A 15,804-nucleotide genomic window follows, 5' to 3' on the forward strand; every position below is an offset into this window, starting at 1 on the left:
AAGTTGGCGAAGCCACAGCAGCATGGCTCTGGAGAAGAAGGAGGCCGCTGCAGAACTTTTAATAGCCCAGGAATCAGCGGTGAATCCTCTTTTGAGCATTTGCTCGATGCGCTTGTCCTCTGGGCGGAGGACTTCCTCCGCCTCGCCTGGCACAGCCGCTGCCGAGTGAAGAATCTTGACAGGTTCATCTGGTTTGGGAAAGGATAGAAGCTCTTCATAGGAAGAAGAGAGTTTATACAACTTTCTGTCCTTGGTAGAGGGATTAAGGCCAGAGGCTGGAAAATCCCACTGTTTGAGTAAGGCATCTTTAAACAGTTTAGGCATAGGAATTACCTCGTTATCCTCCTGTTCCTCTGTGAAGTAAGGTAGATTCTCCTCCGGGGGATCAGTGGAAGTGGAGGCTTGTTTCTCCTGGGCCGCTAATCCCGTAGAAATTCTAGCTTTGAGGAGGAGAGATTTGAATAGTTGAGAAGGAAAAATAGTAATTGGAGGAGGGACCTTTATTTGGGATTCCTCATCCTCTGATAATCCCTGAAAAGGGTCTTCATCCTCCTCTACATCCTCATATTCATCCTGGGAGGATTCTGAATCATCCTGAATAGGAGCTCTGACCGCTGGGGAAGAACCCAAGGGGCGGGAGGAACGAGAAGGAGGAAGAGGTAAGGGAAGCTCATTGATGGTAGAAAGTTTGGCATCAATGGCTTTGGACAGCACAGCAAATATAGACTGGAACTCAGGAGGTAAACTGGAAATATCAGCAGAAATGGCAGAAGAATTCCTAAAGGCCTGGGAAGATCCTGGCTGGGGGGAATCTTCAATAATATCTGGTTCCTCTGGACCTATGCCCCATAGGTTAGGTTGGGGTCTGTCTAGGTTTGGCTCATCCAGAGATAACACAGGGACCCCAGAGGGAGGCAGACTAGAGGCCTCTGGTGGGTCTTGACTACTGATTACTTGGGCCTGCACTTTCAAACGTTTGGCTGATTTGTCATGAATTTTTTGTAGGGCTAGGTCCCTTCTCTTCTCGGCCCTGGTGACTTTGGTCGAGGGGCGGGCCCCTGGAGAAGAGGAGGAGGAGGCCTGGGGGATACTGGTAATCTCATCGCCTGTAGGCCTGGCCTCTCTGGGACCTTTAGTTGTGCCTCTCTTGGGAAAAGAAGCCATAGTCTGACAATTAACAGAAGACAAGGCTGAGCCAATAATTAAATAATGAGGAGAAGAATTTCAAGGACTTCCCAAGAGGAATGGATCCTGCTTCGAGGCCTCGAAGCTGCTGAAGAGTGAGGACAATCTGGGCAAACCCAGAGTTCGTGCCCCCAAATCCAGCGGGGCCAGCCTCCCTAAACTTTGTAATTAAGTAAAACCAAGGCACTCTGGTTGGAGGCTTAGCCGGTGGAGAATTTAGCCTGGGACCCCCAAGGCCCGCTCCCGGATCCACGCGGTGGACTGAGGCCTACGCGGCTGGCAGAAGGCCAACACGAGAGGCCTAGATTTTTAAAAAAGGGCGCGAAGGCCTTCGCGCCGAAAAAATCGCTTCGTAGAAATTCTTAAGGGGAAAGCGATCGACTAAGTCCAGGAGACTAGAAGGCGTCTCACTCCGCAGGAGGTATTTTATAAGCCCTTAATATTTTTGTATACAATAAATAATCAATAATTCAATGGATAAATACTTGCACCGGGACCTCCAGGCCAAGGGATTGGAAGAATCCACAAGCGGCCGCAGGAATCGTAACCGGCAAAACCGCCGGGGGAAAACGAAACCGCAACTTCTCCCAAGGAAAAAAGCCTAGCCGCTTTTATTCTTTTTTTCTTTTAAACGGCTGGCGCAATTAGTGCAAGTAAATAATAAAAGACAATAAATCTTACTACTTTTTGAAGGAAAAGATCGAAGGGAAGGTGTTAGAATGTTGAACGAGCTATCACATACAACCGCAGGATATGCGAACTGAGCGAATTCTGGGGAAGGGGCGGATCCGGCAAGCTTTTTTAATACTAGGCTCAGTTCCACCGGATTGGACATGAGCAACCCATGTGACTGCTGGACCCGCTCCTTCAGTACGGAGAAGTTTGGAGTTCCCAATGATCTGTTGAGCTCCAAACTCTTCCATCATGATAGAAGGAGCCTTCATTGAATGAGAAATACCAGTTCCACATTTGCAACAACGGCTTATAAACCAAGCAACTTTGTATACATGATTACCATGGTCAAACTCTAGGCTGATTTTGGGAATCATTAACATTGGGAAAGTTCCTGGCTGGCAATGAAGGAACTATAGATTAAATAGATATGAGACACCTGCAAACATCAAACATTGGCAGTTTTGGATTGGAGAAGGGAAGCAGAGCAGCCTCAATGCTTCTGAAGACCACTTTGCATACCGTTTATCCTTCAGCTTACCATCTAAACGAAGGTTCTCCAACCTTGGCAACTTTAAGACTTGTGAACTTCAACTCCCAGAGTTCCTCGAGGAACTCTGGGAGTTGAAGTCCACAAGTCTTAAAGTTGCCAAGTTGGAGAACTCTAATCTAAACTAACTAGCAGGAACTAAATGTTCTTAACCTGTATTCTGTGAACAGGAATAAGTTGAAAGCTTACAGGAGAGTTGTCAGGCGACCAGGAGATGAAAAGCCACTCGTAGCCCTGTGCGTTTTGGGTATCCAGGCGGTAAAGGATGTAGCATGGCTGCAGTTCATCTAGCAGAGGAAGCACAAAGGAGTCGTAGTCCTTATCCCAGCGTCGAGAGAGATCCTTGGAGGCCCCAAGCACTAACTGCTCTGGAAATCAAGAATTAATGAGTAAGCAAAGGAGACATTGCATGGGATACATCACTATGCACCTGATGCTTATTTAGAATTAGGATGGGGAACCTGAAGCCATCCTCCCATCTGTCACAGACAGTTTATTTAGTGGCGAAGGATGATGGGAGTCAACAATATAGGGCAATAGATCTTCTATCTTTATTCTGAGCAAAGGCTGGAGCAATACAGATCCCAATGGGGAATAGTTCTCGTTTCTTGTAAGGACTGTGAAAATTTGGGGTTTCCTTGCTTGTGGTAGACCCCCAAATTTTGGGAGTCCTAAATTTGGGGGTCTAATGTTTCCCATGGCATAGAGAAATGTTAAACTAACTTTTCCTGCATTTCACAAAATAATCAGACTGAGTGTATATCTTGGGTGTGCATGGATCAAAACAATCCATCCAATCTTTATTATGATCGTAGGCAGCACTCTCTCTCTCTTTCTCTGTATATTATTTTTACTGTTCTGATTTAGTTTTGATTCTTGCTTTGATGTTATCACTCAAAGGCTTGACTGGATGGGAACAGAGCAGGGTTTGTTAGTCAAATTTACTGCCAGTTTTCTTGGCATAAAACTTTAATGTGCATGTTAATGAAAAAAGAATGAGGTCGGCCAAGAGTACACCAGTTCAGTGTACTTAACGAGATAGACATTAAGGGAATGAAGATAAAACAATCTGTCACTGCTCTGCCAAACAGCTTTAGCCCCAGAGTTCTGAGACGTCAAGGTTCAGCTTGTGCTCTCATGAAAATATGGACTTCTCCCTACTAAGTCAACATGATGACACCGTGGTTGGCTTTTGTTAGAATATTGATCACTGGGAGAGCTAGTGGTAACAAGATTAGCCAATGATTAGGCACAGCAACTAAGTCAGCTAATGGGAGCTAACCAATTCTGAGTCTGTGCAGAGAATCAAAACTGAAGCTTAAGGCTGGCCATGGCTCCAGGTCCACTCTGCTCTCTAGACTCTCTTGCCCACTCTGTACTCTCTGAACTAGAAGCTGCTTGTGTTTTACTTTTAACTGTTGCTACATTGAAGAACTCTGCTAATGGTATTGTAAATATATACACTGCTCAAAAAAATAAATAAAGGGAACACTCAAAGAACGCATCCTAGATATGAATGAATGAAATATTCTCATTGAATACTTTGTTCTGTACAAAGTTGAATGTGCACAGCAGCATGTGAAATTGATTGTCAATCAATGTTGCTTCCTAAGTGGACAGTTTGATTTCACAGAAGTTTGATTTACTTGGAGTTATGTTGTGTTGTTTAAGTGTTCCCTTTATTTTTTTGAGCAGTGTATATTCTATTACTATGTTTATAAAGAAGTTTATGAATCCAGCTGAACCAGTCATCTGTGTGTGCTTCTGGTTTTGATTTTGCAACAAACCTTAATACCTTTTGCATTAGAATAGATTTTGCTTCTGCTCTTGATAGAACCCAGCGGCTCTCCTCCTTAGTTGGTTCTTATGTGTGTGAAGAACAACAGTCTAAAGGACACGAATGTCTATGGGGATTCTCAGTCATCCTGGTCATGGTTGTCCCAAAGGTGCTTCCCCCCCGACCCTAAGAAGCAACTGAATTTTCTGTTTTTTTCTTTGAAGTCCAAGAAACATCTTCAGCTTAGAACTGAAGAAGTTTCTTGGATGAGAAGCAAAACATATTCAAAGAAAAAACAGAAAGTTCAGTTGTCTCTTGAAAAACAACAACAAGCACCTTAGGATAAAGGACAAGAGCTTATGTCTCCCTCATTCCCCAAATTGTATGACCGGAAGACTGAAGGTTTCAAAATAAAACCAACCCCCATCTCATAATTGCTGTTTATTTAGATGCTTATCAAAATTGTAGTGCTTCAAAATGTACTTTGGACCATTAAAAAAAATAATCCAGCTCTTTTATGAGCAGAACCATTCTTGTTCTGCATGAAAGATCAAAATCACGATAAACTATTTAAGGAAGGAGGGAAAATGTCATAATCTGGTATATGCTGCAAAAATGTTTATCATTTTGGGTCACATTTTAGCATGAGAGCACACACAAAGGGATCACCACCAGAATGAACATTGATTTATTTAATATGGCTACTCATCTCACAAAAGTTACCCTGGGCAGCAGACATGAATTAAACAATAGTTATAAACAATGACTCATGATGCCCAAGATAAAGAGTACATTTCAATCAGAAAAAAACTATATCAACAGCAGAGTTTTCCTAAACTTCTGGCTCAAACATCTACCATTAAAGCACAGAGCAGGAATTTTCTGTGCTGGGACCTTGAAGGATATTCAAGTTTTACCCAATGCAAGGGCTGATTTTGTCCAGCAGAAAAGTAGGTTTAATATTATTTTGGAAGGGAAGGAGGGTATACCTGTTTCTATATTTCTATAGGAAGTATAGATACACCCGGTTTGGGTGTCCCATGTGATTATTCTGAAATAAAAACACTAGCTCTGAGTTTGAATATTTTAGCCCAGCGTTTCCCAACCTTGGCAACTTGAAGACATTTGGACTTCAACTCCCAGAATTCCCCAGCCAGTGAATGCTGGCTGGGGAATTCTGGGAATTGAAGTCCAGATATCTCCAAGTTGCCAAGGTTGGGAAACACTGTTTTAGCCATAACTCTGCCAGGAATCACTTGGCAACCGTGACTGAGCAACATTTGTCTGTTGCATCATCTGTTTACAGTACAGTATTACAGAGTTTTCTCAGGACTGAGACTGCACGCTCAAGACTGAGCAGCATGCTTTAGGAAGACCGGATCTTATGATAACTCTTCTTCCTATTCTGAATATATAGAAAATGAAAATAAAATCCAGAAGGTTAAAGAACTTGGCAGAATAATAACCCCTGTAAGCAGTTTTCTTTTTAACTTGACTCGTGATGTATGGATGATTACTAGTCATTCTCAGGACCTTGGTTCACCTTGTCCATTTGATTCCTTTATTTATAGTAAAACCTCTTGTTCTTTTTCTCAGCATTGTTCTGCCTCCCAGAGTTTCACAAAGTGGGAAAATTGGACATTATTCAGAGAACTGTTTCTCACTTCCATCTAACTGTGGTACCTCCAGGACCTGATAATTTCATTTTCTCCCTTTCTTTGACTTTCCAGCCCATACCTCTTTTAAATCTCCATTTCTCCAGCTTGGCAGCTTTAAGATGTACAGATCATTCATTTTAAAAGTTGCCAAGTTAAAAAATGCATTTAAAGCACCCTCAGCTATATAGAACAGGGGTGTCAAGGCCTGGGGGCTGGATAAGACCCACAGGGTGCTTAGATGTGGCCCATGGGGCTGCTCTGGAAATAGTGAAGGACCAGCTCATGGTACTTCTGCCAGTGAAAATGGGAGCATGGGAGAGCAGGGTACGGCCCTCCTGAGCTCTGTTTTTGCTGGCAAAGCGCTTGAGCCGCCATAGGCGCCCCTTCCAGACGTAAGTGACATCATGCCGGCTCTGCCCACTTTGGCCACATCCACCCCAGTCCCCAAGATCAAACGCAATCCTCATGCGACCCTCAATGAAATCAGGTTTGACACCCCTGATATGGAGCTTTCCCTGCTTATTCCATTCCTCCCTCGTTGACATGCTCTACTGACCATTTTGCTGGGATGCTGACAGGTGAGCCCTGGCAGCGGGATCTTCAGAGGGACTAGTGGGATGCTAGTGAAAGCATGCCCCCCCCCCCCATGTTCCTGGGCACCTTCTTCCAGGACATAGAAACATAGAAGACTGACGGCAGAAAAAGACCTCATGATCCATCTAGTCTGTCCTTATACTATTTCCTGTATTTTTATTTTAGGATGGATCTATGTTTATCCCAGGCATGTTTAAATTCAGTTCCTGTGGATTTACCAACCACGTCTGCTGGAAGTTTTTTCCATGGATCTACTACTTTTTCAGTAAAATAATATTTTCTCATGTTGCTTTTGATCTTTCCTTCAACTAACTTCAGATTGTGTCCCCTTGTTCTTGTGTTCACTTTCCTATTAAAAACACTTCCCTCCTGAACCTAATTTAACCCTTTAACATATTTAAATGTTTCGATCTTGTCCGCCCTTTTCCTTCTGTCCTCCAGACTATACAGATTAAGTTCATTAAGTCTTTCCTGATACGTTTTATGCTTAAGACCTTCTACCATTCTTGTAGCCTGTCTTTGGACCCGTTCAATTTTGTCAATATCTTTTTGTAGGTGAGGTCTCCAGAACCGAACACAGTATTCCAAATGTGGTCTCACCAGCGCTCTATATAGCAGGATCACAATCTCCCTCTTCCTGCTTGTTATACCTCTAGCTATGCAGCCAAGCATCCTACTTGCTTTTCCTACTGCCCGACCACACTGCTCACCCATTTTCAGACTGTCAGAAATCACTACCCCTAAATCCTTCTCTTCTGAAGTTTTTGCTATCACAGAATACAATACTCAGATTGAGGATTCCTTTTCCCCAAGTGCATTATTTTACATTTGGAAACATTAAACTGCAGTTTCCATTGCTTTGACCATTTATCTAGTACAGCTAAATCATTTACCATATTACAGACTCCTCCAGGAATATCAACCCTATTGCACACTTTAGAGTCATCGGCAAATAGGCAAACCTTCCCTACCAAACCTTCCCCTATGCCACTCACAAACATATTAAAAAGAACCATTCTAATTGGGCACTGTGGGGAGATGCATAGCTCAAAAAACAGGCTCGCTCTCTGCACCTGCTAGGTCAGGTTGAACAGTGGCGGCAACAACAACATTGGCTAAACTCCATAAAGCTGTTCATTACATACAGAGCGATCAAACACTTATCCCTGCAGTATGAAAAGGATAAATCCAGGAAAGTTGCACCATATATTCAGAATGGAAAGGCTTGGTTTCAAGTCTCCTCTGACCGTCACGTCAAGAGCAACTTCATTGCACTGTAGTGCAGGAATTCAAAAACAAATACCACCCTTGTAACTAAACAACCCAAAGAACGGAATGATCTGGGACAAACAAAAACAAACCCCAAAGAATTCTATCTGCATACTTCATTCCCAGCTAAGGCTATGAAGAGTTCAACTAGCAGTAATAGGGCTTTAATCAAACTAGGAAAATAAAAACATGTTACACTTAAAATGCTTCTAAAAACTAAATTCAAGGTTTTCTCAAGGTTGTGATAGAGATTCCTTCCTCCCTTTCCCTTTAAACATGTCTGATTGTTGGAGTGTACCTGGACAAATCTCTGCAGTTTTCTTGGCAAGGTTTTTCAGAAGCGGTTTGCTGTTGCTACCTTTCTAGGCTTGAGAGAAAGCGACTAGCCCAAGGCTACCCAGATGATTCTGTGCTTAAAGCAGAACTAGAATTCCCCATCTCCCAGTTTCTAGCCTGATTCTTGATACCACAGAAAGCCTGTTTGACCCCACACATCATAGAACATACAAACGTACTTCTGGTTGGTCAGTTGGGCCCTTTTTTGCCACCCCCAGGCTTCTGGAGGCTTTCCTGAAGCCTGGGGAGAGCGAAAATGGTTGAAAAGGTGGTTGAAAATCATCTGGCCAGCGTGTGCAAGTGTGCTGGAGCTGACGCAGGGCAATGCCAAGCATGCCCTCAGATATGGCTCCACCTGCCACATGTTCGTATATAAGCTTGGAATGGAAACAGCTTTGTTAAAAACTGGGTTTCCTATTAAGTGAACAAGGAAGTGCTTAGTCATTTATTCCCTTTCATTATGGATTATTCTTCCTTCATTATCTGGCTGTAACACTCAATAAACCCTGCTGTAGCCTAACTTTAGTTCACCTCCTTTAGCCTAACAACTTGTTATATTCATTATCTATACTTTTTATCTATAGATATAGATAAAACCATCTCTCTTTCCCTCTACCTGTTTTCTGTTATTTACATCCATCTCCCGAACCAATTCTAACAATCTCTTCTCTTTTTTTCAAAATAAAATATAATCTTTATTGAAAATAAATGGGAGAGGGGATACAGAAAGTAAAAGGACTATGTAAATATTAGTACAAATTTATATGAATTTAGAGTATGCAGTTATAAAATAAAATACACACTTGCATAAAGGAAGAAAATAAAGAGGAAAAGCTAAAGAGAGAAAGAAAAAGAGAGAAAAGGGGAAGAAAGAGAAAAGAAGAAAAAAATGAAAATAAAAAAGAAGAAATAAGAAATAAGTTCATCTATGAGTTTATCAAATGTCGTAAATAGTGTCAACTTATCTGTTGACCTGATTACTCTACAGCTTTTAAGATCTTTACTATCAATATAGATTAGGTTTCTAAACTTGGGTTAAGGTTTGAGTTTTGTGGCTTTGGATTTGTTCATCCTTTTATCAATGATTCATAATATTATTTTATAGGTTTGTGGGATAATTGTTTGGGTGAAGGGTAAAAAGATCATGACAGAATTGTATATTATCTTTTATCCAGCCAGGTGGAATAAATGGTACATCTAACAACCTCTTCTGAAGGGGCTCTTTGCCATCCTATCTTGGTAGTGAACATAACTCTTTCCCTGATCTCTGCTGTTTTGGACACCAAGCTAAAAGCCCAATGGGAAAACTGCTGTTTGATTGCCACCCAAAGATCTTATTTGCTGTTTGTTTCTTCTCTTTTATCCCTTCTCTTCTTTTCCTTTGTTCTCTTTTCTTTCTTTGTTCCCTTTTCTACCCGGCCATCCTTTGAATCTCAAGTGCTGACAAGTTTCTTCTTCAAGGTAGCCTTAGGTGCCTGCTTTGAAAGGTCCGGTCCCTCCTCTTCCCACGCCTATATGCAAATCACGTCAGGTATTTTTTCTGTCTGAGGCCAGCTAGCCTCCCTTCCGGGAGTGGCAAGGAGATAGAAGGAAGGAAGGAATAAATATGGAAAACACTAGGTGTACTGAACCTCCAATGATATGAATATGAAGCAGGTGCCCTGTGAAGAGTCAGACAATAGTCCCCTAGGGGCATCTAGACTGCTTTACAATTGTGACATCTTGCTTTTCTGTTTTGCTGGCACACCTTTAGGACAAATCCATAGCTGTTATTATCCTACCCTTGATGTGCAACTGTTAATTATTAGACCTGAATGAAACTGAATAGTCACAGGAATGTATCTTGGTGAGCTGCATTGGGTAGGTCTGAACCCAGCTAAGTTCTCGGGAAACCAGATTCCCACATTCAGATTATTATTATTATTATTATTATTATTATTATTATTATTATTAATTAGATTTGTATGCCGCCCCTTTCCGTAGACTTTCTTATAATCTCTTCTCCTTCATTTCTTTCCAGCAATAAGTTAGTTACATGGTCACACAACACACAGAAAGAGCACAATATAAGGTGGAATGCATTTCACTAGAGTGCATTATTTACTGCAGATATGTTAGCTGTCACTTATGTCACTTTAGGATTGGAAATCAGCAAGTAGCATGATTTTCCAAACAAATAAAAGAATTACATCATAACACTGACAATGAAGTATGAAGTTTTTATGTAAACTATTATGACTTTTCTCCCCCTAAACAAATGAGTATTAACTTTCTGACCTATTTCCACTAGCATTAAATAAAAATTAATGGTGGAATGAGTCAACAAAAGAAAACTATTTTATTTACCCAATTTCATCACCGCCTATCTTACTAAGTGACTCTGGGCAGTTTACAAATTTGGCAAAATCTCAGAACAATCAGTAAAAAAACCCACTAAAGGTCTGCAAATATAAGATTCGAGCTTCTAAATCCAAATAGTTGTTTGCCAATTCTGCTGCTCAATGCAGCAAATTTTCAGAATGCACGAGCATAGCAAATGTGCAGAGAATAGGCGTTGATTGCTTACCTGAACGCCTCTTCTCGTACGGTGAGCGGGTACAGCAGTCACATGGGTTGCTCATGTCCAATCCGGTGGAACTGAGCCTAGTGTTAAAAAAGCTTGCCGGATCCGCCCCTTCCCCAGAATTCGCGAATCCATAGACTAGGCTCAGCTGTGAAGCTCTATAGTGTTCAACTCTCATAGTTAAAGGAAGAAAAGTTATAGGAAGGTAAAGAAGACACATACAAGGGCGGGAAGTGACTGCTGTACCCGCTCACCGTACGAGAAGAGGCGTTCAGGTAAGCAATCAACGCCTATTCTCCGTACTGAAGGAGCGGGTCCAGCAGTCACATGGGACATACCCAATAGATGGTCCCTAGGGTGGGATTAGATTGCTATCGTGTGAGATAACGGATTGGAGTACCCTTCTGCCGAAGGCAGCGTCCGCTGAAGCGTAAGAATCAATCTTGTAGTGCCTGATGAAGGAGTTTGGCGAGGCCCAAGTGGCTGCTTTGCAGACCTCCTCCAACGGGGCTTGAGTCGCCCAAGCGGCCGAGGTGGCTGCGCTCCTGGTGGAATGCGCTGTGATGTTCCTTGGAACTGAGAGGGAGGCCGACTCATAGGCCTTAGATATAGTCCCTCTGATCCAACGGCCTATTACTGTTGAAGACACTTTGGCACCCATGACTCTGGGGTGATAGGCTATAAAAAGTGCTTCTGACCTCCGAAAAGGTCCTGTGCGTTGGATATAGATTCTCAGCGCTCTAATGAGATCCAGGGTGTGCCATCTAATTGCCAAAGGATGGTCTCGTTGGAGGGAGAAAGAAGGTAGAACAATATCCTGAGTTCTGTGGAACATGGAACTGACCTTGGGTAAGAAGGTGGGGTCCAGTCGCAAGACTACCTTGTCTTGATGGAATTGACAAAGGTCCTGCCTGATTGAGAGGGCAGCCAGCTCCGAAATGCGTCGGGCAGAGGTAATAGCCACCAGGAATGCTACTTTAAAGGATAGGTACCTGAGGGACGCCGATTTTAAGGGTTCGTATGGTGCCTGCGTGAGGGAATGGAGAACCCGTGGCAAATCCCAGGATGGATACCTGTGGACCCTGGAAGGTCTGAGGTTGGCTATGCCCTTGAGGAATTCCTGAACTGCTGGGAAGGATCGGAGAGGCTGTCTGCGGGGGCCCCCTAGGACAGATGAAATGGCTGCCAGATGACGCCGGAGGGTGCTGGTGGAAAGTCCTTTATGGAAACCTTGCATAAGGAAGGAAATGATTCTGTGTATGGGAATGCACAGGGGAGAGAGGCCTTCCTGTAGACACCACTGGTGAAACTTGGACCACGTGTGGTCGTAGATTCGATTGGTCGAGGCCCTCCTGGCCTTCAAAATGACCTCCACTGTATCGGGGTCGTGACCACGCAGTTCTAAGTCTCTCCTGATAACAGCCAGGCGGTGAGGTGGAACCACTCCGGGTCTGGATGGAATGAGGCCCCCTGCCGCAGCATATCCGCCGAAACGGGGAGTCGCCAAGGGTCCTGGATGGACAACTGTTGGAGATCCGCGAACCAGGGCCGGCGGGGCCAATGAGGGGCGATTAAGATTACCCGGGCCCTCTCGGTGAGGACCTTGTGAATCACGTCCGGGAGAATTGGAATTGGAGGGAATGCGTAAAGTAGGCCTGGAGGCCAGGGGCTCCGGAGGGCATTGATTGCTTCCGCTCCCGGGGATGGAAATCTGGAAAAGAAGCGAGGGAGTTGGGCGTTAGCGTTGGTCGCAAAGAGATCCAGGATTGGTAGACCGAACCTGAGGCTGATTTGATGGAACAGGTCTTGATGGAGGTTCCACTCTCCTGGGTCTAACGTTGCTCGAGATAGCCAATCCGCCTGGACGTTGAGGCTCCCCGAGATGTGGTCGGCTAGGAGCGACCGAAGATGTTTTTCCGCCCAAAGGCCTAACTTGAGGGCCTCCCTCATGAGAGCCTTGGATCTCGTGCCCCCCTGTCTGCAGATATGGCTTTTCGTGGCAATGTTGTCGGTGAGAATGAGAACGTGCCGGTTGGGGATGCGAGGAGAGAATTGCTTCAGAGCCAGGGAGACGGCTCTTAACTCTAGCCAATTGATTGGCTTGGAAGCTTCCTCCGGGGACCACGTGCCCTGGGCTATCATCCCCTGGGCGTGGGCTCCCCATCCCGATAGACTGGCATCTGTGGTGATGACAAATTGATCCGGGCACCTGAACGGGGATCCTTTGTCCATGGCCGGAGACTTCCACCACTTGAAGGATCTGCGAACCATTGGTGGGATGACAATGCGACGATTTGAGTTGCTGTGCCCCGATCTCTGAAAGGGTAATAGGAGCCACTGAAGTTCCCTAGCATGAAGGCGAGCCCAGGGAATGATGCCTATGCATGACACCATCTTCCCCAAAAGGGAAGACAAGATTACTATGGATACTGAAGGTTTTGATAAAATGCCAGAAATTAACTCCCCTATACTGAATTTTCTCTCGGGAGAGAGAAACACCTGGGAGGATTCTGAATTAATAATGGATCCCAGGTGTAAGATGGATGTGGAAGGTTGGAGATGACTTTTATCAAAATTGATGGAAAATCCATGGTCCTGAAGGACTGACATGGTGATAGAAAGGTCTGTTTTCACTTTCTCTAGGGAGTTCCCATGAATCAAAATATCATCAAGATAACATAAAATGTGGATGGGAGACGCCCGGATATAGGCCGCCAGGGATCCCAAGAGCTTTGTAAAGACCCGAGGGGCCGAGGAAAGGCCAAATGGCATCGCCCTATACTGGAAATGCCTGCCTTGAAAGGAAAAACGTAAAAATTTTCTGTGGCATTTGGCTATAGGAATGTGAAGGTAGGCCTCAGTAAGGTCTAAAGAGGCCATGAAATCTCCCGTGTGGATGGCGGCCAAAATAGAAGATAAGGAGTGCATCTTAAACTTTCTATATTTGATGAATAGGTTCAGCTTCTTTAAATCCAAAATAGCTCTCCAACCTCCGGAGGACTTTGGAACCATAAATAGAATGGAATAAAAACCTAGGCCCTTCTGACCGGCAGGAACCGGTTGAATGGCTCTGATGGACAATAAGTGAGAAATGGCCTCCTCCATACGGTTACAATCTGAGGAGGACCTGGGAGAAGGGCAAGAAATAAAACGTTTTTGGGGGGGAGAAATAAACTCTAAAAGAAGGCCAGTTTGAACCGTGTCAATGACCCAAGGGTCCTTGGAAGTGAGACGCCAATTAGAGGCGAAATGGGCTAGGCGACCCCCTATGGGAATAGAAGAAAAATTACCATCTAGGTTTCTTTGAAGCCCTGTTAGAGGACGCTCCCCTTTGGAAGCGAAAACCTCTGCCCCTGGGGTTCCTACTTTGGGAACGAAAGCGGGGGGAATACTGACCTGGAGATCTCTGATAGGAAGCCGCTTGGTCTTGCTGGCGCCCTGGGCGACGAAAGGACTGCGTTTTGGTAGCCTTTTTGGTAGTTGGACCCAAAACTTTCTTCTTGTCCGTGGTTTCCGTGAGGAGTGGATCCAGAAGATCACCGAAAAGAAGGTCGCGCTTTAAGGGTCCCTGGGATAACTGCCACTTCTGGCGTACTCCCGCTTGCCAAGGGCGAATCCATAGGAGTCTTCTTGCCGTTGTAGAAGCTGCAATAGACTTAGCAGAAAATCTAGTAGATTGCAAGGTGGCATCGGCCACGTACTGGGCAGCTGCAAAGACCTTGTTGAAGTCTTGTTGACCTCTCAAGTCATCGGGAGGAATATGCTGTTGAAGTTGGCGAAGCCACAGAAGCATGGCTCTGGAGAAAAAAGAAGCCGCTGCAGAACTTTTAATGGCCCAGGAATCTGCGGTGAATCCTCTTTTGAGCATTTGTTCAATCCGCTTGTCCTCTGGGCGAAGGACTTCCTCTGCTTCGCCTGGCACAGCCGCCGCCGAGTGAAGGATCTTGACAGGTTCATCCGGTTTAGGAAAAGATAGGAGCTCCTCATAGGAAGAGGAAAGTTTGTACAATTTTCTATCCTTGGTAGAGGGGTTAAGGCCAGAGGCTGGGAAATCCCACTGTTTAAGTAAAGCATCTTTAAACAATTTAGGCATAGGAATTACCTCATTATCCTCCTGTTCCTCTGTGAAGTAAGGTAAATTTTCCTCCGGGGGATCAGTGGATGTGGAGGCCTGTTTCTCCTGGGCCGCTAATCCCGTAGAAATTCTAGCTTTGAGGAGGAGAGATTTGAACAATTGAGAAGGGAAAATAGTAATTGGAGAAGGAACCTTTATTTGGGATTCCTCATCATCTGAGAGGCCTTGAAAGGGATCCTCATCCTCCTCCATATCCTCATATTCGTCCTGAGAGGAATCTGAATCATCCTGAATAGGAGCTCTAACCGCTGGGGAAGAACCCAAGGGGCGGGAGGGACGAGGAAGAGGAGGAGGTAGGGAAAGCTCATTGATGGTAGAGAGTTTGGCATCAATGGCCTTGGACAACACAGAAAAAATAGATTGGAATTCAGGAGGTAAATTAGAAATATCAGCAGGAATGGCAGAAGAATTCCTGAAGGCCTGGGAGGATCCTGGCTGGGGGGAATCTTCAATAATATCTGGTTCCTCTGGACCTATTCCCCATAGGTTAGGCTGGGGTCTGTCTAGGTTTGGCTCATCCAGAGATAACACAGGGACCCCAGAAGGAGGCAGACTAGAAGCCTCTGGGGGGTCTTGACTAATGAGTACTTGGGCCTGTACTTTCAAACGTTTTGCTGATTTGTCATGGATTCTTTGTAGGGCTAGGTCCCTTCTCTTCTCAGCCCTGGTGACCTTGGTCGAGGGGCGGGCCCCTGGAGAAGAGGAGGAGGAGGCCTGGGGAATACTAGTAATCTCATCGCCTGTAGGCCTGGCCTCTCTGGGACCTTTAGTTGTGCCTCTCTTGGGAAAAGTAGCCATAGTCTGACAATTAACAGAAGACAAGGCTGAGCCAATAACTGAATAATTAGGGAGAAGAATTTCAAGGACTTCCCAAGAGGAATGGATCCTGCTCCGAGGCCTCGGAGCTGCTGAGACTTGAGGTCAATCTGGGCAAACCCAGAGTTCGTGTCCCCAAATCCAGCGGGGCCAGCCTCCCTAAACTTTTAAATTAAAGTAAACCAAGGCACTCTGGTTGGAGGCTTAGCCGGTGGAGAATTAAGCCTGGGCGTCCCAAAGCCCACTCCG

At 44.7% G+C, this 15,804-nt stretch overlaps 1 protein-coding gene across 1 annotated transcript in view; it reads right to left on the minus strand.

Annotated features, from left to right (window-relative positions):
* The window catches only part of TWF2 (twinfilin actin binding protein 2), a 94,061-nt gene that overhangs the window by 46,139 nt on the left and 32,118 nt on the right, over positions 1-15,804 (minus strand). Inside the window, exon 3 of the mRNA XM_070738675.1 lies at positions 2,597-2,775. Within this exon, the coding sequence (XP_070594776.1) occupies positions 2,597-2,775 (179 nt within the window). The remainder of the gene's footprint in view (positions 1-2,596; positions 2,776-15,804) is intronic.

This window comes from Erythrolamprus reginae, chromosome 2 (assembly GCF_031021105.1).
Source record: "Erythrolamprus reginae isolate rEryReg1 chromosome 2, rEryReg1.hap1, whole genome shotgun sequence".
In the NCBI taxonomy this organism is placed as follows: domain Eukaryota; kingdom Metazoa; phylum Chordata; class Lepidosauria; order Squamata; family Dipsadidae; genus Erythrolamprus; species Erythrolamprus reginae.